Consider the following 23929-nt stretch of genomic DNA (forward strand, 5'->3'; position numbering starts at 1 on the left):
ATGAACCATGAGAGACTATGGACTCTGAGAAACAAACAGGGTTTTAGAGGGGAGGGGTATTGGTTAGCCCAGTGATGGGTATTAAGGAGGGCACGTACTGCATGGAGCACTGGGTGTTACATGAAAACAATGGATCGTGGATCACCACATCAAAACCAATGGTACATTGTATGGTGACTAATATAATAATAAAAAAAAAATCTAGTAGAGAGTATATTAATAGTTCATATAAGAGGATATACACAAGATTTTAAAACAGGAAGTTCATCAACTTATGCATAATAATAACAATGCAAATTGGAACTATACTCAACTTTTACTTGTTAGATTGGAAAAATTCCAAAAAGCTGATAAAGTAACTGTTGGTGAGATTATTGGGAAATAGGCACAATCACACCTCGTTGGTGTAGATCCCCTGTACCTTACAATTTTCATGTGTGCCTTTTAGTTACGTTTTCATCCCTTCTCCCAGAGATTACTACCATCCTGACTTTTGTGTTGTTATTTTACTTTTCTTTCAATCAAACGACAGGTATTGATGAGCACCTACTATGTGCCAGATATGTAACTATTACCAGTGTTTTAACCTTTATAGAGATAAATGAAATCCTACTGAATATATTTTGTGACTTGCTTTTTTTCAGCTTTATGTTTTTATGATTCAGCCATGTTCATGCATGCATGTAATAGTAATTTAACTGCTTTGTTGTACTCTGGTATAGGAATATGGTATAATTATTCATTCTACAGTAGTTATTTAGATTATTTGCCCTTTTTATGCCTCCTATAAGCAATGCAGCCATGAACATTCTTGTACATATCTCCTGATAGAATTCTAGAGGAGTGGAATAGTTGGGTTGTAGAGATCTGCTTGTACTTCCTTAGCTTTATTAGGTAATGCCTTAATGTTTTACAAAGTAGTTGTACTAAAATACACTCCCCAAAGTAATATAGTTTCCATTTTTCTGTCTTCTTCCCAACACATAGTATTGTCAGCTTTTTAAAGTTTTGTCTGTTACTGAGTGTGAAATAGCTTCTAGTTCTCTTAATTTGTGTTTTCCTAATTGCTCGTAAGATTGAGCACCTTTTCATATATTTATTGGCCATGTTTCTTGTTTGAAGTTGCTATTGATGTCTTTTGCTCATTTTCACTTTAAGTATTTATTTATAGGAATTCTTAAGTTTTGTGTGTTTTGTATTGTAAATATCGTCTTCTACTCTGGGTTTTCTTTTTGTTTTCTTAGGTATCTTTTAATGAGTAGATTTGTTATTTTTATTGTAGTTGAATTTAAAAATCTTTATGAAGTCATAACTTGTGAAAGAAATCCTACCTTACCCCAGGTTAGAAAAATGTTTTTTTTCCTAAAAGTTCTGTAAAGTTTTACTCTTCATGGTAAATTCTCTCATTCATTTGAAATTTTAAAAAAATTTTTGAGGTATGGTTGACATATTAGTTTCAGGTGTACGACATAGTGGTTTGACAGTTGTGTGTGTGCGTGTGTGAGACACACACATTACAAAATACTCACCAGATTAAGTTGAGTATACATACAACATTATTGCAATATTATTGACTATATTCCCTATGCTGTACTTATCCCCATGGTTTATTCATTTTATGATTGCAAATTTGTATTTCTTAATCTCCTTCACCAATTCACCCATTTCCTCTCACCCACCCCCCACCAACCCCCCCTGCTGGCAACCACCATTTCTCTGTAAGAGACTGTTTTGGTTTTTGTTTGGGATGTATGTGTGTGTTTAAAGATTCATTTATTTGAGGGGTGCCTGGGTGGCTCACTTGTTAAGCATCTGCCTTCAGCTCAGGTTATGATCCCAGGAGCCTGCGACCGAGTCCTATGTCGGGCTCCCTGCTCTGTGGGAAGCCTGCTTCTTCCTCTCCCACTCCCCCTGCTTGTGTTTCCTCTCTCACTGTCTCTCTTCTCTGTCAAATGAATAAATAAAATCTAAAAAAAAAAAAAAAAAGTTTTATTTGAGAGAGAGCACAATTGTGAGTGTGGGGAGGGGCAGAGGGACAGAAGCAGACTCCTTGCTGAGCACGGAGCCCTTCGTGGGGCTGGATCTAATGACCCTGAGATTATGACCTGAGCTGAGACCGATAGTCAGCTGCTTAACTGACTGAGTCACCCAGGCACCCCTGTGTGTTTAAGTAAGCTCTAAGCCCATCATGGGTCTTGTACTCAAGACTCTTGAGATCAAGAGTCACATACTCTATGGACTAAGCCAGCCACGTGCCCATCTAAGTGAAATCATATGGTGTTTGTTTTTCTCTCTCTGATTTACTTCACTTAGCATAATTCCCTCTAGGCCTATCCATGTTTTTGTAAATGGCAAGATTTCATTCTTTTTTATGGCTGAGTATTATTGCATATATATACACTGCATCTTTATCCATTCATCTATCATTGGTTACTTGGGTTGTTTCCGTATCTTAGCTGTTGTAAAGCTGCAATAAACAGGGATGCATGTATCTCTTTTAAGGTCCTTTTTTTTTTTTTTTTTTTAGTATACTTGACACACAATATTACATTAGTTTCAGGTGTACAACATAGTGATTCAACAACTCTCAGTTATATTTTGCTCACCACAAGTGTAGCTACCATCTGTCACCATGTAACTATTTAAATACCACTGACTGTATTTCCTATGATGTACTTTTTATTCTCCTAACTTAATTCATTCCATAACTGGGAGCCTTCACCAATTTTGTCCATTCGCAATTATCTGGCAACCATCACTTTGTTCTCTGTATTTATAGGTCTGATTCTGTTTTTTGTTTATTCATTTGTTTTTGTTTTTTAGATTCTGCATATGAGTGAAATCATAGGGTATTTGTCTTTCTCTAACTTATTTTACTTAGCATAATACTTCCTAGGCCCATTCACGTTGTCAGAAATGGCACGATCTCATTTTTTATGGCTTACTAATATTACATTGTGTGTATGTATATGTGTGTATGTATACGTGTATATATACATACACACACATACACAAACACACACACACTGTATCTTCTTTATCCATTCGTCTATGGATGGACACTTGGGTTGCTTCCATATCTTGGCTATTGTGAGTAATGTTGCAGTAAGCATAGGACTGCATATATCTTTTTTTTTTTTAAAGATTTTATTTATTTATTTATTTGATAGAGAGAATGAGAGAGAGAGAGCATGAGATGGGGGAAGGTCAGAGGGAGAAGCAGACTCCCCGCCGAGCAGGGAGCCCGATGCGGGACTCGATCCCGGGACTCCAGGATCATGACCTGAGCCGAAGGCAGTCGCCCAACCGACTGAGCCACCCAGGCGCCCTGCATATATCTTTTTGAATTAGTGTTTTCATTTTCTTCTGGTAAATAACACAGAAGTGGAATTACTGGATTGTATTGGATTTCTGTTTTTAACTTTTTGAGGAATCTCCATACTGTTTTCCATAGTAGATGTACCAATTTGCATTCCCACCAACAGGGTTCCCTTTTCTCCACATCCTCACTAACACCGGTTATTGTCTTTTGAAATTAGCCATCCTGACTGGTGTGAGGTGATATCACATTGTGGTTTTGATTTGCATTTCTTTGATGATTAGTGATGTTGAGCATCTTTTCGTGTGTCGGCCCTCTGTGTGTCTTTTTTGGAAAAATGTCTATATAGGTCCTCTGCCCATTTTTAATCAGATTTTCTTTGGTGTTGATGTATATGAGTTCTTTGTATATTTTGGATATTAACCCTTTATGGATAACAGCAGTTGCACATATCTTCTCCCATTCATTAAGTTGTTTCTTTGTTCTGTTGATGGTTTCCTTCACTGTGCAAAAGCTTTTCAGTTTGATGTAGTCCAGGTTATTTATTTTACTTATTTTGTTTACATTGCCTGAGGAAAGAGCTTCACAGAGATATTAAGACCCATGTCCAAGACTTGACTGCCTATGTTTTCTTTTAGGAGTTTTATGGCTTCAGGTCTTAACACTAAGGTTATTAAACCATTTGAGTTCATTTTTGTATATGGTGTGAGAAAGTGGTTGAGTTTCATTCTTTTGCATTTACCTATTGCGTTTACTACCTATGCCTGAGGAGAGAGCTTCACAAAGGAAAGACCCATGTCCAAGACTTGACTGCCTATGTTTTCTTTTAGGAGTTTTATGGCTTCAGGTTGAGGTTATTAAACCATTTTGAGTTCATTTTTGTATATGGTGTGAGAATATTAACGTTTATCTGCTGCATTCCAATACCATTTTGGAACCGGTTTTTTAATATGGTATGACGGGTCTCATTTATGGAGTGATGTAGTCACTTCTTCTATGAATAATCAACTGTCTATCATTTAGTGAATAGTTTTCCCTTCTCCCACTGATCATCAGCAGAGTCACCTCTCTATCACCTATGTCACGGTCTGTTTTTGTATCTCCATTTTATATATCCAGAAATCAATTTGTTGAACCTTGCACTAATTACTACATTATCATAATCATTATTATGGCTTTATATTAAAACTTGATATCTGCTTTGGGAATTCCCCTTACATTTTTCTTTCATAGTGTCTTGGCAGTTTGGCTGTCTCGGATTCCTCATGCATAAGAAACAGCTTGTTATGTTTGATAAAAAATGCTCTTGGGACTTCAGAATTGCATTGAATGTGTAGATCAATTTAGGAAGAATTGACATCTTAATATATTGAGTCTTCCTATCTGAATTTTGGCATCTTCATTTATTTAGATCTTATTTAACATCTTCAAATAAAATTTTATAGCTTCACATCTTTGCTCAGGCACTTCTTTTGTTGGATTTGTTTCGTAGGTACCTTATACTTTTTTTTTCCTATTACAATTATTTTTAAATTTGCTTTTTCTGCCTATTTGTTGTTGGGGTATAGAAATACAAGTAAGAAAAAAATTGATCTGTAGTAGGCTTTCTTGGTTAAATTCTTACCTTTCAGAAAATTTGTCTGCAAATTTTTTCAGGTTTCATATGCAGATGATCATTTCATGTGCATGTTTCTTATTTTAATGTCTGACCAGAATGTTTAGTACAGCATTGAGTAGAAGCATTAATACTGGGTGAGCATGCTTCTATTCCCAATTTTAAAAGAAATGCTTCTAATATTTTTCCATATTTGCTTTGTATTTTTGGTAAAACACATTTTTTTTTAGTTTCTAGAAGTTTTCTTCTGTTTTGCTAATCCTTATGTGAGGGCTGAATTTTATCAAATGCATCATCTATTGTGGGATAATTTTCTCATTTCATAGGTTGATTAATAAATTATATCTATACATTTTTCCTACTTATTTGTTCATTTTTTAAAGTTTATTTAAGTAATCTCTACACCCAATGTGGGGCTTGAACTCATGACCCTGAGATCAAGAGTCAGATTTTCTTCTGACTGAGCCAGCCAGGTGCCCCCATTTTTTCCAGTTTAAACTCAGTTGCATTACTGAGATAAATCCATCGTGGTGCATTTTGATAATATTTGTCAAGGACTGTGAAGGCCCTGAGATTTTTTTTTTTTTTTTAAAGATTTTATTTATTTGACAGAGACAGAGGGAACACAGGCAGGGGGAGTGGGAGAGGGAGAAGCAGGCCTCCCGCTGACCAGGGAACCTGATGCGGGGCTCGATCCCAGGACCCTGGGATCATGACCTGAGCTGAAGGCAGATGCCCAACGACTGAGCCACCCAGGCACCCCAAGGCCCTGAGATTTTACTCTACTAATAAGTTAATAAGTTAGCCAATTTTTGTTTCATGGATAGTGGCAGAAGACAATGAGACTCCTGGGTCAGAGACAAAGAATGTTATCACTTCAGACAACAAGATGGGCCCAGACATATGCTTTGTACACAGTGAGTTTGCATTGGAACTGAGTAGTTCATGTCCAACACTCCAGCACTTTTCAAGCAAGCACCGAATACTGTAGTGAGCAGCAAAAAACTAGTTCTGATTCCCCAGGGGGGCAAAGAGTTACATGGAAATATTGCTGTGGTTGCCTTAACCTGTTTAGTTGCCTATGTAACTAGCTATAGAAACTGCTCAGTATCAGACTCATAGGCCTCAGAATCTGTCACACTCACCAGGAATGAAGAGGGAAGCACAGGTCCCTGGTGGACTGCCTCTCCCAACAAAAAAAATTTTAGGAATTTTAAACATATGCTCATGAACAAGACAGACCTAAGTAAGATTCTTAATCAGTTCTCTTAAGGAGTTTGTATAAGATTGAACTAATGTGTTCCTTGAAATTTTGGTAGAATAATTCTATAAAACTCTCATTGCCAGTTGTTTCTTTGTGGAAGATACTTAAATACCACCCCAGTATATTTGTAGTTACAAGAACCATTGACGATTGTTAGTTCTGTTGGACTGTATGTGTACTATTGGAATTTGTTAGCTTTTTAATTTTTCAAACTTATTTGCATGAAAGTTCATAATATTGTCTTGATATATTTTTAGACTCTGTTCTGTTTATAGCTGTATCACCCACTCTTCATTTCTAACATTACTTATTTGTGCTATTTTTTTCTGGTGTAGCCTCCCCAGGGATTTTGTCAGTTATGTTATTTTCATTGAATCAATGTTGCCTTTTATTTTTCAAAAACTGGTTCATTTCTGTGTTTCTTTATTCTGTTTTGTCTAGATATATATTTTTCTTTTTTCTCTTTTTAAGTTGGATATATGGTTTAGTTTATACTTAGATTTTCTTATTTTATGTAAGCATTTAAGTAAGGCTATAAATATGCCTATTTGACTCTTTTTGTTGTTGTTGCATCCCACAATTTTGATATGAAGTATTTTCATTTTTGTTTTGGCCTAAGTACTTTTAATATAGGTTATCATATCTTCTTTGATCCATTAATTATTTAACATTTCCATTCATACATGATTTTAAATATATCTTTTTTTTAATTGTTAGCGTTAAAGTTAACTGCATTATACGCAGTTAGGGTAACCTGTATGAACCCATTCTTTGACATTTGTTGATTCTTCTTTATGACCTAGTATGTGATCAATTTTTGTAAATGTTTTACTGCATCAGAAAGAATATTGTTTTTCTAATTGTTGGGCACAGGTCTATATATTTGTCCATTAGGTCAAATTTGTTGCTCAGATTTTTTATCTTTGCAAATTTTTGACTCTGCTCTTTTAGTAATTAAGGTGATTAATGCTAAAATTTCCACTAAAATTGTGGATTTGCTCATTTCCCCATGTAGTTCACTCAGTTTTTGCTTTATATCCTTCGAGATTATTTTATTAGGTATACCACCTACACCTATATATTGCTGTATATTTGCTGTATTGTATATATTGCTAAACCATCTAGTGAATAGAATCTGATATTAGGTAGTGTGAGCCTCTTCCTCCCTTGTTAAATATTTTTATCTATGGTCTATGTTGTCTAATATTACAGCTGTGCAAGTTTTCTTTTGGTTAATGTTTGTCTAATATATCTTTTCTCATCTGTTTACTTTCAACCTTTCTGTGTACTTATGCTTAGGTGTATCTCTTACAAATAGTATATAGCTGGACTTTGCCTTTTTTTTTTTTAAAGATTTATTTGAGAGAGAGCACGTGTGCAAGCAGGGGGAGGGGCAGAGGGAGAGGGAGACAAGCAGACTCCCTGCTGAGGCAGGGGGAGCCCAGTGTGGGACTCGATCCCAGGACTCTGAGATCATGAACTGAGCCGAAATCAAGGGTCCAGTGTTTAACCGACTGAGCCCTCCAGGCACCCTTGGACTTTGTTTTTAATCCATTCTGACTTTATTTTGTTCTTAATGTGGGTTCAGATCAGTTGCCTCACATACATTGTAATTATGGATTTTTTAAATTATACTATCCTACCTTTTGATATCACCCTGTGGTTATGTAGCATGAGATCTTCAACTTCGTGATTATTTTTCACGTTTGCTTTTATACCTTTAGATGCTATACATTTCCATACAAATTTTCGAATCAGCTTACTGTTTTTGCAAAATATCCTGCTAAAATTTTTTTCGGGCTTGTGATGAACACCTAGATCAGTCTGAGGAGATTCAGTTTCTTAATCTTCAGACTTAAGATTGTGTTTTCCAATCTATTAATACAGTATATCTCTTCATTTATGCAGGCCTTCTTTACTTTCTTTAATGCTTTATAGTTTTCAGCATGTGGATCTTACACATATTTTGCGGTATTTATACTTGATATTTTTGATGCTGTTGTAAATGGTAGTGCTTTTTAAATTTCCTGTTATTCATTGATATTATAGAATTAAAATGCAGTTGATTTTTAAATATATTGACCTGGTCTCTCTCAACATTTCTAAACTTTTACAAACTTTTAATCTGTGAATAGAGACTGTTTCAGTTCTTCCTTTCTGTTACATATTCTTTTAATTTGTTTCCTTATCACATTGGTGATAGTATTAGGAGAGTATTAAATACATGTGATGAGAGTGCACATCCTTGCCTTGTTCTCAATTTTAAGGAAAAACAGTCTCTCACCATTAATATATAAGTGACAAGTTTGTTGGTAGATGCTTTTTCAGGTTAAATAAATTTCTTTCTATTTCATATTTGCTTGAAGGTTTTGTCATTGATGCAAGTCGAATTTGGTCAAATACTTTGTGTGTGACTTTAGAGATGATCATGTAACTTTTCTTCTTTAGTCTGTTTATATGTTGAATTACATTAATGATTTTCAGATGTTGAACCAGCCTCTATTCCCATTTTAAAAATGACTTGGTGATTATGTATTCTCACTCTAATATATTGAGATATATTATCTAAATATATACACTAGTATATATCTAAATGTATACTATTTTATTGAGGATTTATACATTAATGATCATAAGCCATATTGTGTAGTGTTTTTCTTACAATGTCTTTGCTTTCAGAAAACTGGTGACCTCATAAAATGAGTTCGAAAGTGTAACTAACACTTCTTTTTTCTGGAATAGTTTGCATAACATTTGTATTACTGCTTTCTTAAATGGTTGGTAGAATTTTCCAGTAAAACCATATGGATCTGGAATTATCTTTGTTGAAAAGTTTTTAACTAATTCAATTTCTTTCATCGATAAAGGACATTGAGATTATCCATTTCTTAGTATAGACACTCTAGCTCTTTTCTGTTTGCATGGCATACATTTTTCTATTCTTTTACTTTCAATCTATTTGTGTCTTTGAATCTATAGTGTATCTTTTGTGGACAGCATATAATGAATTATGTTTTATTCATTCTGCTAATCTCTGCATTGTAATCAGTTTAATCCACTTATACTTAATGTATTTGCTGATAAGGTAGGATTTTTGTCACCATTTTGCTATTTTCTATGTCTTAGTGCCTTCTTGTTCCTCTGTTTCTCAATTAATGCCTTTTTTTTGTTAAATGAATATTTTCCAGTGTACCAATTTCATTCCCTTTTTTCTTTTGCTATATTATATTGAGCTATTTTTTTAGTGATTACTCGGGGTTGAAATTAACATTTATAGTATTCTTTTTTTTTTTAAAGATTTTATTTATTTATTTGAGACAGAGAGAATGAGAGAGACAGAGAGCACATGACAGGGGGAAGGGTCAGAGGGAGAAGCAGGCTCCCTGCCGAGCAGGGAGCCCGATGCGGGACTCGATCCTGGGACTCCAGGATCATGACCCGAGCCGAAGGCAGTCGCTTAACCAAGTGAGCCACCCAGGCGCCCCCATTTATAGTATTCTTAATTTGGATTAATATCAACTTAATTTAAATAATATAAAAAAACTTTGCACCTATAGCTCCATTCACTTCTCATTTATGCTATTATTGTCGTAAGTATTATCTTTGTACATTGTGTGGCCATCAACGTAGATTTATCATTTTTGCTGTATGCAGTTGTCTCTTAGATTGAAAATGATAAAACCACTAATTATATTTATGCTGTCTTCATAGATACCTATGTAGTTACTTTTATTGGTACTCTTTATTTTTGTCATATGGATTCAAGTTACCATCCAGTGTCCTTTCATTTCATCCTGTAGGAATCCCTTTCATATTTTCTGTAGTGCCGATCTAGTCACAAACTCATTCAGTTTTTGTTTATCTGGGAATGTCTTAATTTCTCCTTCATCTAAGAAGGATATTTTTGCTAGATACAGAATTCTTAGTTGACAATTTTTTTCTTTTAGCACTTTGAATATGTCATTCTTCTACGTTTTGGCCTCTGTAGGTTTTTGTTTTTTGTTTTTTTGTTTTTTGTTTTTTTAAGACTTTATTTTTAAGTAATCTCTACACCCAACACGGGGCTTGAACCTATGACCCCGAGATCAAGAGCTACGTGTTCTACTGACTGAGCCATTGAAATCTGTTCAGTTTAGTGTTCAGCTTCTGACTTGTGCACAGCCTCAAGATGAGGAAGAGGTGAGAGCTTAGGCTGTTTTCAGGTCTTTCCTAAGCATATGCAAAGCCGGCCACATTTACAGTTTTCTAGATAACCTGGAATATATCAGAACTTTTCAAAGCCTTAATGACATCTTACTCCCAAGCTTTTCTTTTAAGCATTTAGGTTAGTCTTTTGTTTGCCTTACCTGTTTCCATGACCCCAGACAGCCATAAGTTAAATCATTTACCAGTAATGGTTTCCTCAAACATGCCCTTACACCCTCTCCCCCTTCAGGTGGAAGGCTTTTAGCACTTGGCAAGAGTCAAGGAACTGCCACCACACAAGTCAGATAAATGGCTACTTTTGGGAATGAGGTTTTGAAAGGCTCTAGCTCAATTTTGGTTGCCAGGTTGCCAGGCTGCCTTGGCAGTGAGGGACTAGAAGAAGGCAAAAACTCCACAAATTATTGTCCTTACCCATATTCTGCCATTTTGCTCTTAATGAAGGAGCACATTTTTGGAGGTCCTTACTCTGCCATTTTTGGCTGAGTTTTCTATCCATTTCTTTTTTGAGTGAGGTGTGATATTTTCTGTCTTTTAAGGAATTTGGTCATTTTTTCTGTTATTGAACTTAAGAACAAAGCTTTCTTAGTATTCCCTGTACTGATGTCCCAAGATCTATTCCTTATTTAATTCTTGGTATTTATTGAGTTGTGTCTTTTTTTTTTTTCTTGAGCAAGTGTAGGTTTATCAATTTTTTTTGTCTCTTTTTTCAAAGTACCATGTTTAGGTTCAGTAGTAGTCTCATGTTTTTGGTTGTAAATTTTATCGATTTCTGCTCTTTATTATTTCTTTCTGGTTTCTTTGGGGTTCATTTGCTCTTCTTTTTAAAGATTGTTAATATGGAAGTTAAGTCATTGACTTTAGATTTTTTTTTCCAGTATAAGGATTTAATGCTATAAACTTCCCTCTAGACACTGGCTTAGGTTCATCTTACAATTTTGATAATGTATTTTCATTTAAATTAAAATTTTTTGTGACTTTGTCTTTAACCCATAGATTACTTACAAGTATGATGTTTAATTTCAAAGTACTTGGAGATTTTCTAGTTCTCTGTTGTTGTTTTCTAGTTTTTTTTTATGGTCAGTATGCTCTGATTTCATTTCTTTTAAACATGTTACAGATTTTCTGGCCCAGAATATGGTCTGTCTTGGTGAAATGTTCCTGTACACTTGAAAAGATTGTATATTTTCCTCTTTTTGAGTACAGTATTACATAGATATCAGGTCAAGTTGGTTGGTGTGTTTTTCTGATCTCCATCTTTACTTCCTTTGTTTACTTTTTTGTTGATAACTAGTGGAGGAGTGTTGAAGTTTTGAATACCATTTTGTACCCTTTGAAAATATTCCCACTGTATTCCAGCTTCCATTCTTGCTAATGAATTTGATTGCCATTACCCTGTTTTTTGTTTTGGTTTTGTTTTAAGTAATTGGTTATTTTCCTTAATAGGTTTTATAGTTTTCTACTTGCAATTGGCATTCTCTAGTTTGCAGTACAAAGTAAAATGAAGTCCTTTCATATACTTCTTTGTATACATTGTGCTGCTTAGGTCAGTTTATTCTTTTTTTTTTTCCCCAGTTTGAATTTTTTTTTAAATTGTTTATTGTTATGTTAATCATCATACATTACATCATTAGTTTTTGATGTAGCGTTCCATGATTCATTGTTTGTGCATAACACCCAGTGCTCCATGCAGAACATGCCCTCTTTAATACCCATCACCAGGCTAACCCATTCTCCAACCCCCCTCCCCTCTAGAACCCTCAGTTTGTTTTTCAGAGTCCATTTTCTCTCATGGTTCATCTCCCCCTCCAATTTCTCCCACTTCATTAGTTTATTCATTTTTAAAAAGTTTATCTTTTGAAAGTTTGCAGCCTTTTTCTTTTTAAATAATGCATTTTCTCACTTCTTTCCAAACTCTCTTTCTGGCTAGGACTTAGGCTGTGTTTACTGTTTGCTGCTGTTGTATATCAGAGTCTAAAATTTCCTTCAGTTTTCTTGTTTTTATCTCCTCTGTTGCCTTTGGGTTTTCCCAGAGACTCTGAGGCTTATAGTTCCATTTACCATAATCATCTTATTACACAGGAGCAATACTAAAGTGGTTGTAAGATGTGGAAAGAGAGGAAGAGTCCTGTAGTTTTATGATTAGGTCTCAGTCTTTTAATGGGCCTTTGAGTTAGATATGCTCCTTTCTACTCTCTCTGCCCCAAATCAGGCTAGAGGGGGCTGGAGTGTGGGGTATTTACTTGAAGTTAAATGGTAAAGCCTCACCTGATTATATTCTGGTAAAAAGTTTTCCTTGCATGCAGGACTTGTTAAGGAGAGCATTACCCCCTCCCCCACCCCCCCACTCCCTCACTCTCCCTTTCCCACCAGAAGCACAAGGGGAATTTTTTTCCAGTCTTTATATTAAAAACCTGGTGGGGCTCTTGGAGATAAAACTCAGGGAAGTGTTAGAGGCTCCTAAGATTGGGTCCCTTTGATTTTTTTTTTTTAACTCTCAAGCTAATTTTCTACAAGCCTCCACCAGTTTGTCAGTTATGACTCAAAGTGTGCCAACTGATACTAGTTCCATTTCTGGGCTTCTGTATCCGGACTTTTGCTGCTACTCGGCTGTGATTTTCTATATCTGCTTGTTTGTGTTCAGGGCAGCAGTTTGCCTTATGACTTCAATTGTGGAGTTCTTTATATGTTGAGCCAGAGACCCAACTCCTGTTCTCTATTTCTAGAGCTCCAATTTAATATATGTTAAGATTTCTTATCTAACTCGCATATCTGTTACTGTCTCCTACTTTATATCTTTTTGACTCTTGGTGATGCATTTTTGGTAGTTTCTTTGAATGTATTTTTTCTGTTCACTAATTTTATTTTTAGTTGTGTCTGATGTACTGCCTAACTCATTGATCATAGTTTTTTCCCCCTAATACTTTGAGTTATAGTTATATATTAAAATACCAAATGTTTTAGTACGTACTGTGACTAATTTTGATAAAAGTATACACATGTGTTACCACTGCCTACCTTAAGATATAGAGCATTTTTGTCACACCAGGAAATTTCCTTTTTCTCTTTCAAGTGAATTGGAAACTGCCAACCAGATTTTCACCACAGTTGAAATATACCAGCAATATGAGAGTTCCAAGTACTCTACATTTTTTTTTTAAATCACTTTCTGGTCAATATTTTTAAATTTTAGCCATTCTGCTGAGTTTGTGTGTTGAAGATTTTGTTTGCTTCAGTAGTTAAAACCTTTGTTTCTGGAAGTTCCATGGTTTTTGTCTTTTGAAATCTGTTTGCAAGACTGTTGTTTCATGCCTGTCTCAACAAATTCCTCCTTTATTTCTTAAGGGAATATATAGACTGTTAACAATAGCTTTTTTTTTTTTTTAATATTTGATACATCTGTACTGTTAGTACTCAGATATTCCTGATCACCATAATGAAAAAATTCTTATTTTCTTCTCACATTTCACTAACTCATGTTTGTACAAGGTTTTCTTTTCACTTGAAATGTCTTCCTTTCTCCATATGTAATATAAATATTCTAACTAGGAAGGCCCTCCCTTTTTTTTTTTTTATGATAGCATTCATTCTTTCTCATATAGGACTGTTTCATCTTCAAAGATAAATGTAGAACTTACAAAGGTTAATTCAGGGTGTTGAATTGTGATATTACTTCAGAATTGACTAAGATTAATAAGTACGTTTATATATGTGATTTTGGCAAACAAATTGTGGATATATAGTATAAACAGTGAAATCGAGAAAACATTTTTGAAATCTTACAACGATCTTAACAGTATTTCTTTAGATTCACGTAATTTCTTTAAATTTATGTAACCGACTAAATACTTTAAAATTCACTTTACAAAATTAGTATTTTATTGTGTACATTTGTCTGGTCTTACAATTGTAAGTCTTACAGATTTTATTTTTTTATTCTGCTTTAGGCAATCCTTTATCACAGGATATTCTCAATTTATACCAGGACCCAGATGGAACCCGAAAGCTACTGAACTTCATGCTTGACAATCTTGCAGGTAACTCTTAGTGATTAGTCAGTGAACTCTACATGTATTACTACTAGCTAATATGTCACATGTTGCTTAAGAGCATCTGACCATTTTTTTTTTTTTAATAACTTCTCATAGTTTTAGAATTCTTCCTATTATGGGACATTCTTTTCATAAACTGAGTGCTTTCTATTTACCAAGCAATATATTAGGAGCTTTAATTACATTATCTCATTTAATTTTTCTAAGAACCTAAGAGGTCCCAGTTTTTACTGGTATTCTACAGATGCAAGTTCTGAGATTGGGAGAATGAATTAATTTTCCCAAGTTAACATAGCTGATTAATGCCAGAGCTGTGAACCCAAGATTCTCTTGCTCTTAATCACAAATACATAGTTATTAATTGTTTGAATTTGATGGAGATTACGTGGATCCCATACACTGTACACATTTTTTGTGCATGAAATTACTAGTTACTACACAGTTGTGGAAATTTTGCAAGCAGGATTTTGATCAAGAACACTAGAGCTATCTGACTAAAATAGTTATATTGCAAATGGAAATTTTTCTATATAAGGAATCTTTTAAGTATTTGACTTAAAACCTTTTTTTTTTTTTTTTGCTTAAGCACTCAAAATATGTATGTATGTATCTACACTCAAAGTATGTAGATGCTTAAATTCAGATCTTTTTCTTGGAATAATGTCTTTCTAAAATACAGAATCCTGAAACAGAGCGAGAGAAATCTAGATTCTAGCATGAGGCCATCATCACAGTATGTTGTCTATACTCTTTTTTTTTTTTTTTTTTTAAGAAAAGGGTGGAATTTAATCTTTATTTACAGGATATGTACTCTTTTTAATTCTCTCCATTACAGAAGACCTCTACATAACAAAATTTTTTTTAAAATAGTAATATTTACAATAATGTAAAACCAAATTAATATCCTCTAAAATTTTTTGGCTATAAAGACTAAAATTTGATTGATGGGAGAGAGATAATAAACTTAAGAGGTCCTTTTAGTAATAAATTAAGAATATATGGCTAAGAGTTTAGCTATGTATGTGTGTATGTGTGTATATAGTGTTTGTGTGTGTGTATATATATAGTATGTGTACGCTATTTCCTTCCTGCTTTAAAAATACATATCTTCAGGGCGCCTGGGTGGCTCAGTTGGTTGAGCGACTGCCTTCGGCTCAGGTCATGATCCTGGAGTCCCTGGATCGAGTCCCGCATCGGGCTCCCTGCTCGGCAGGGAGCCTGCTTCTCCCTCTGACCCTCCCCCTCTCATGTGCTCTCTGTCTCTCTCATTCTGTCTCAAATAAATAAATAAATAAATAAAAATCTTAAAAAAAAAAATACATATCTTCATTGTCTAAATAGATGTAGCCACTTGATCATTCATACGGCATGTGTGTGGGGTGTATGTGTGTGTAATTTTTAAGGAGTTCTTCTATACTTTAGATAGAAGACATTTGTTGGTGTATATATTGCAGGTATCTTCTCCCATGCTATTGTTTGCCTTTCCTCTTTAATTTGTCTTTTGATGAACAGAAAACATCTTAAATAATTGAATTTATTGGTCTTTTCTAGTATGGTATTGCTTTTGTGTCCTGTTTAAGAACTTTTCCCTACCTCAAGCTCAAGGATATATTTTCCTGTATCTAAAAATTCCATTTTTTACTTGTAACATTTAAAGCTAGTATCTTCCTAGAACTGCAATTTGTGTAACACAGGAGTCAATTTTCATAACTTTTTCATGATAATAGATTAAACTGACCTTGAGCCATTATTGAAAAGACTGTCCTTTCATTACTGTTTTTTAGTGTCATCTTTGTCATAAATTGTCATTGTATGTATGGGTTTATTTCTGACGTTTTGTATTCTCTATTCATTTCTAGTAGTCTTTTTTTTTTTTTTTAAAGATTTTATTTATTTATTTGACAGAGAGAGACACAGCAAGAGAGGGAACACAAGCAGGGGGAGTGGGAGAGGGAGAAGCAGGCTCCCCACCGAGCAGGGAGCCCGATGCGGGACTCGATCCCAGGACCCTGGGATCATGACCTGAGCTGAAGGCAGATGCTTAATGACTGAGCCACCCAGGCGCCCTCATTTCTAGTAGTCTTTATGGCAATATAACAGTGTCTTTAATTATGGTATTTTTATAAAATGTCTTAAGATTCAGTAGAGTAAGTCTCCCCTCTTGATTTGATTCTAAAGTCTAAGCTAGTTTTGCCCCATGCTTCCTTTACCTTGTATTTTCATTAAAATTGTTGGAATTGGCTTTTCTAATTTCTCCCCTCCCCAAAAGGTAGGGATTAAGGTTGAGAATATATTGAATCTATAGGTTGCTTTGGAAAGAATTGACATGTTTACAACACTGGATTTTCTAACCTAACAATGTTGGTTATTCGTTGATTTATTGTGCTTTCTCTAATTTCTCCCAGTATTGAGTTTTATTTAGGTTTCTGTGTAGTGGTCTTCACAGTTTTTATTACATTTATTCTAGGTATTGACTTTTTTGAAGCCCTCATAAACAGTCTTTTTGGTAATGAATCTTAATAAGATTATTATTGCTTATTTATGGAATATAGTTGGGTTTTGTATATTTATTGGTATTCAGGTACCTTGCTGAACACTTGTAAATGCCTTTGGTAAATACATATTCAGCCACTTTGCTAAACTCTTTTTAATCCTAATGTATTTTTATTTCAGTTTCTACAGTTGTAGCATCTGCAAATAATGACACTTTTATTACTCTCTAATTCTTGTATCTTTTATTTCTTTTTCTTGCCCTATTGCCCTTGCTAAAATCACTAGTAGATGCTAACTAAAAGTAGTGATAATTTGTCTAATTTCAAAATTTATTAGCTTTTTTTTTTTTTTTTAAGATTTTATTTATTTATTTGACAGAGAAAGACACAGCAAGAGAGAGAACACAAACGGGGAGTGGGAGAGGGAGAAGCAGACTCCCTGCCGAGCAGGGAGCCCGATGCGGGACTCGATCCTGGGACTCCAGGATCATGACCTGAGCCGAAGGCACTCGCTTAACCAACTGAGCCACCCAGGCGCCCCCAAAATTTATTAGCTTTTAATAATTACAAATAAATGTGATATTCACCATAATTTTTACATAGTTAACGTTAAGGAAGTTTATCAGATTAATAAGTTTTCTTCTGTTCCTAGCTTGTTCTTCTATTCCTATTCTATTCTCCTATTCCTTCTATGTTTTTAATTTTTTAGTATGAACAAATGTTTTATCAAATGCTCTTTCTCTATTAAGATGAGCATATATTTTCTGTCCTTTATTCTGCTAATTTGGTAAATACTTATTTTTCATGTTATGCCACCTTTGTATTCTTAAATTCAAGTAGGTTGTAATACAGTATTTTTATATATCCCTTTATTCAGTTTGCTAATATTTTAGGATTTTTTGCATGTGAGTTTGAGTGAGATTGGCCAATAATTTTCCTTTCTTCAATATCCTTGTCAGGTTTTAATATAAAGATTATACTGGCATCATAAAACTTATTTTCTGTTATTTGGAAGAGTATATTTGAGATTGGTATTTTTTTGTGTTGCTGTTTTTAAGATTTTATTCATTTATCTGACATAGAGCTCCCCCTCTGATGTCCCCCTGCTTCATTTTTCCCTTCCTTCTCCTAATGTCCTCCATGCTATTCCTTATGTTCCACAAATGAGTGAAACCATATGATAATTGACTTTCTCTACTTATTTCACTTAGCATAATCTCTTCCAGTTCCATCCATGTTGATGTAAAAGTTGGGTTTTCATCCTTTCTGATGGCTGAGTAATATTCCATTGTATATAAGGGTCACATCTTCTTCATCCATTCGTCTGTTGAAGGGCATCTCAGGGATATTCAAATCAAAACCACATTGAGATACCACCTTACACCAGTTCAAATGGCAAAAATTGACAAGGCAAGAAACAACATGTTGGAGAGGTTGTGGAGAAAGGGGAACCCTCTTACACTGTTGGTGGGAATGCAAGTTGGTACAGCCACTTTGGAAAACCGTGTGGAGGTGCCTCAAAAAGTTAAAATAGAGCTACCCTATGACCCAGCAATTACACTACTGGGCATTTACCCCAAAGATACAGATGTAGTGAAAAGAAGGGAAACCTAGAGTTCTGATTTGAAATTCTTTTCTTAGTGGTTGGTCTAGATATCACAATATACATATTTAGCATAATCTACTGATAATGGTTTTATCACTTCAAGTGCATTATTGCTGCCTAACTTCCATTTATGTGCCTTCATACTCCCCACTTTTATTAAAATGTAATTGTCTCTAATATTTCCTCTACCTACACAGAGTACCACACAGATGTTATAATTTGTGCTTTAACTCTCAGATATGATTTAAGAAGCTCATGTGGAGAGGATAATCCATTGCGTTTACCCCCAATTTTACTGCTTGTTCTTTACTTTTTGATGTTCCAGTTCTTCTGTTATTATTTCCTTTCTGTTTAGAGAGCTTCCTTTAGCCATTTTTTAAGGGCAGGTCTGCTAACAACAAAGTTTCATGGTTTTCCTTTTATAACATTTTTATTTCCCCTGATTTCTTTTTTTTTAAATTTTTTAAAAGACTTTATTAGAGAGAGAGAAAGAGAGAGAGAGAAAGCGAGCACAAGCAGGGGGAGGGGCAGAGGGAGAAGGAGAAGCAGACTCCCTGCTGAGCAGGGACTGGATCCCTGGATTCAGAGATCATGACCTGAGCCAAAGGCAGACACTTAACCGACTGAGCCACCCAGGTGCCCCAATTTCCCCTTGATTTCGAAGGGAACTTTTGCAGGATACAGAATTTGTGGCTTGACAGTTCTTTTCTTCCAGCACTTGAAAATGGGCTACTTCCTCTGGCTGCCATGGTTTCAGAAAAGAAACCCATTGTTCCCTGATAGGTAATGTGTCTTTTCTCTTTGATGTTTTTCAGATTTTTTTTTTATCTTTAGTTTTCAGCAGTTTATGATGTGTCTTGGTGTGGACTTCTTTGGGTTTATTCTACTTGAAGTTTGCTCACCTTCTTGAATTTGTACGTTTATGTCATTTACCAAATTTGAGACATTTTAGCCATTATCTCTTAGAATACTTTTTAAGCCCATGCTCTTTCTTCTCTTCCTTCTGGACTCTGATGATATGAGTCATAGAGCTTTTGTTAACAGTTCCACAGGTCTCTCAAGCTCTGTTCATTTTTCCCCCCCCAGTTTATTTTCCTTTTAACTGTTCAAATGAAATACTCAGATTCACTCTTTTTTTTTTTTGGTTATCTTTATTTTTGTGCCCTTCTGGTGAGTTTTGTTATTTGATTATTGTATTTTTCAGTTGAGTAATTTCATTTTGGATCTTTTCAAAAAGTAGAACTTATGCTTCTTTGGGCTTTTTATTTTTTCATTTGTTTCAGGAGAATTTGTAATTACTTCTTGAAGCAGCTGTGTATGATGGCTGCTCTAAAATCTGTCAATTTCAACATCTGAATCCTCTCTGTGTTGGTCTCTGTTGATAGTCTTTTCTCATTTAATTTGTGATAATTCCTGGTCTTTGGTATGACCAATGATTTTCAGTTGTATCCTGGATATTTTAAATGTTATATTTGGAGACTGTTGATCCTTTTAAAATTAAATCTCAATTTTAGCAGGCAGTTGCCCAGTTTAGGTTTAGCATGTGGGTTCTGTCCGCTCTTCCACGCTCAGCTGACACCCTTACTGTGGGCAAACCAGGCCCAATGCTGCTGGTTACTGGAGTGTTGGGATGGGTTCTCTCTCTTCGGGCTCTATTAGAGAGATTGCCATTAGCATGTTGGATTACCACTGCCACTAAGTGTGTTTCCCACCTAATGCTTGCCGTACGTCTCCTTTTTGGCTTCACTGGCCAGAGAAATCAGGATTTTCTTGCTGCCCTACTCCCTGCCCCCAATCTGTTCCTCATGGCTCCAGGGCTGGTGGCAGTACTGTCTGGCACCTGGTGTAGCATGTATGGGAGATAAAAATGGGAGGATTACTGTTCTATCACATTTTAGGTATGATCCTGAAAGACACATTACTATGTTAACTGCTGTCTCTTCTGTTCATGAGAACAGACTTCCATATTGATTCAAATTCTAGTACTGTGTCTAGGACCATATATATATCTGTTAAACAGTCTTTATTTGATGGTTTGTCATATCACTGACATTGCAGTTTTATCTTAAAAAACATTAATTTTAAGTATATGTCACACATGAATATATTATTCTCCTTATAAAAATTTCTGTTAAGACTAAAATTTCTTTGACCAATACCTTTAATTCTGTGTCCCCTCTATGGTAAGTAAACACACTTGTAAGTTGGGTGTGTGTTCTTGTAGATATTTTGATAGACATTTACATATAAAAATTATACCAGTAGAAATGTTATGATACTGCTTTTCATGTGTGTTTTTAAAATGTTTTCTAATAAACATACTCTATTTTTTCATTATGTATATATTTGAGAGAGAGTGCATGCATAAGCAGGGAGAGGGGCAGAGAGAGAGAGAGAGAGAGCGCGAATCCTCAAGCAGACTCCCTGCTGAGCGGGGAGCCCAATGCAGGGCTTAATCCGAGGACCCTGAGATCATGAGCTGAGCTGAAATCAAGAGTCATCTGCTTAACTGACTGAGCCACCCAGGCGCCTCATCATTGTATATTTTCTAGTTGTTTTCACTCAGTATTTCCTGTATAGCTTTCCACTTTAGCACACATGTATCTATCCTTTTTTTCTTAAACTATAGCATAGACTTCTGTAAAATGGATATTAGCCATTTACCCTTGTTTTTGCTGTTATAAACAATAGTGTAATATCTATCTGAATGCTTCTTTAAGGAGATAGGGCTGATCCCAGGAAATAGAATTGCTGAGTCACAGGGACATGGATGTTTAAATTTTAAAAGATGATCCAGCTTGTCCTCCCAGATAGCTCCCAGTTTATATTCTTACCAGCTATATATGCAAGTATTCATATCTTATCACCATCATCAGTTCTGGATATATTAAAATTTTGGGGACAACCTGGATAAAAACTTGCTCTCTCATCTTTTTATTTTTCCTGGTTACTGGTGAGATAGTGTTTTTTCATAGGTTTTTGGCTCTTTGGATATTGTTGCTGAATACTATGCATTTTACTTACACTGATATATTGTGATGTATTAATTAAAATATATTAGTAAAGTTTTGGGAAGCACCAGAATGTCAGCATCACCTTATTTTGAGGATTTTTTGATTTCTGAATTTTTAACCATTTGCTATTGATAAGGAACCCAACAGCTAGAAAGTTCGTTTACACTTCATTGTATTTATATATTGGGCTTCCCATTTTTTAGATAGTTGTCATGATTGTGACATGGCACTCCTGGCAGGCATGATTTTTTCCAGGATTCAATATGTTGATTCAGCTGGATGGTTTGTCATCTTATGATAACCTTCATTCCTTTCCTGGCAAGATATGGACTATGCAAAATAATGTTCATTCCACGTTGTGAAAAGTATGGATGTTAAAACATGCATCCTTTAGATAGGCTTTTGGAACACCAAAATGGTTAGTAAAGTGAAACTTTTAAAGATCTTAAATACTCTGGGCAAAATTTCTGTGGCTGGATGAAGATAAGAGTGTTTTGTTTTAAAGGAATACATTTCTCAGCCACTGCATTCCCTGGGAAAATCTCCAAACTTAGAATCTAATTGTCCTGTAATTGTCAGTGTTCTTAAAAGGAAAAAGTAAAAGCAAAGTTACATCTTAACTTAGTGAATTTTCTCTCATCTGATAGTAGGGTAGCTTTTAGTTCAGTGGTATTGATAACCATATCTGAGGAATTAATGTTTAACCAGGGCCTTCCTTTTTTCTGTATAATGTAGTTCTAATCTCTTGTTTTACATGGATGTTATAAAATAAAGTTTAAAATTAGGAAATGAAAGCCCCATTATAAAATTCATTAATTTCTATTATGCATTCACATGTATTTTTTTCTATTTTAAAGATATTTGAATATTTCAGTTTATTCGTATTTTGGAACTTCACATAGCTTTGATTTCCCAGCAGGGAAATTTACATTGTTTACATTGGTAATTAAGACATAAGAGTTTACTTAAGGTTGTGGTTTTTTTTTTTTTTTTTTTTTTTTTTTTAAGATTTTTATTTATTTTAGAGTGTGAGCAGGGGGAGGGGCAGAGGGAAAGGGAGAAAATCCCAAGCAGACTCCCTGCTGAGAGTAGAGCCCATGGCTGGGCGCATTCCAAGACGCTGAGATCATGACCTGAGCTGAAATCAGGAGTTGGGTGCTTAACCAACTGAGCTACCCAGGCGCCCTGATCTGATTTAAGGTTTTAAATAGGTACTTCTCATAAATAGTGTGTAAATGGAAATGCCAATAATGAGTTTCCTAATGTTCTTTTCATATGTTCGTTATGTGTTTTCTGCATAGGTCTGCTTAAACTTCCTTTGGCTTCTAAATCTTCTTTATATTTCAGTGTTAGATTTTTAAGTCAGTTGTGGGCCATTATAGCAGAAGAGAAAACAGAAGTTGGTTTTACATTATAAAGTAAATGATACTGATTTTAGAAGCACATGAAATTAACTTATGCTTAAAAAAGATTTTTCCTCCCCCCAGTTCATCCAGAGCAGCTTCCTCCGAGGCCATGGATTACATTAAAAGAACGAGACCAAATTCTGCCATCAGGTAAATAGTTTTTCTTATAAATACTTTAAATGCCATTTGGGCTTTGTGATACAATTATAACTAGTCTTCATTTTATGTCCACAAGGTAGATGAGCTTCAAAAAATACTGACAGGTAGATTTGAAAGTATAAAACCCACTTTAAGGCCGTGTGTAGGATTCTCCTCTATCTTTCACAATGATGTAGCTCTTAGTTTTACAATTATTCCTTGTAATAAAGCCTTCCAAATAAGAAAATAAAGCCTTCCAAATGGCCTCTTCACACAGGGTATTGGGTGACTTAAAAAGAAAAAATGAAAAATAATGAATTTTCTTCTGAAAATTTTAAACTACTTGGGCATTGTATCTTTCTTCAGTGGGTAGAGTGGTAACACTTGTGAAAGAATAATTTAGACTGAGTCTGTATTTGCAATATTGGAAACAAAGTATGATACCAGGCCAATGGTGTAGAAATGGTAGAGTGTGAGTGAGCAATTTAAGGATATAGTTTAGCATTTCTAGAACTGCGGTAATGTAGAAAATATAAACCTTTATCTCTTTGTGGAGACTAATAATGATTTGACATCATTTATAGTGCTTCTTACTACTTATTAGACATTTTAGGATTGGGAATTCTACTTAAGTTGTGAATTAGTATTTCTCCAAATGCCTTCTTTTTAATCACAAGAGTAAGTTTTCATTATATCTAATTTCATTTTAAAATTAACAAATGAAAATTTTATTGTTTTAATACCAAGGTTGGATCAGTCACTGAATACTGACAACTTAGTAATTTTTAAAGGGTAAATCACAGAACTTAATGTACTTTTA

The 23929-nt window shown here is 34.8% G+C and overlaps 1 protein-coding gene across 6 annotated transcripts in view; it reads left to right on the forward strand.

Annotated features, from left to right (window-relative positions):
* CNOT6L (CCR4-NOT transcription complex subunit 6 like) overlaps window positions 1-23929 on the forward strand; it is a 112311-nt gene that overhangs the window by 52653 nt on the left and 35729 nt on the right. For all 6 annotated transcript variants that reach the window (XM_081812952.1, XM_081812954.1, XM_081812950.1 and 3 more), the window contains 2 exons: window positions 14349-14438; window positions 23053-23121. In XM_081812952.1, coding sequence (XP_081669078.1) covers window positions 14349-14438; window positions 23053-23121 — 159 coding nt within the window. The remainder of the gene's footprint in view (window positions 1-14348; window positions 14439-23052; window positions 23122-23929) is intronic.

This window comes from Leptonychotes weddellii, chromosome 2 (assembly GCF_054177405.1).
Source record: "Leptonychotes weddellii isolate Sample4059 chromosome 2, ASM5417740v2, whole genome shotgun sequence".
NCBI lineage: Eukaryota > Metazoa > Chordata > Mammalia > Carnivora > Phocidae > Leptonychotes > Leptonychotes weddellii.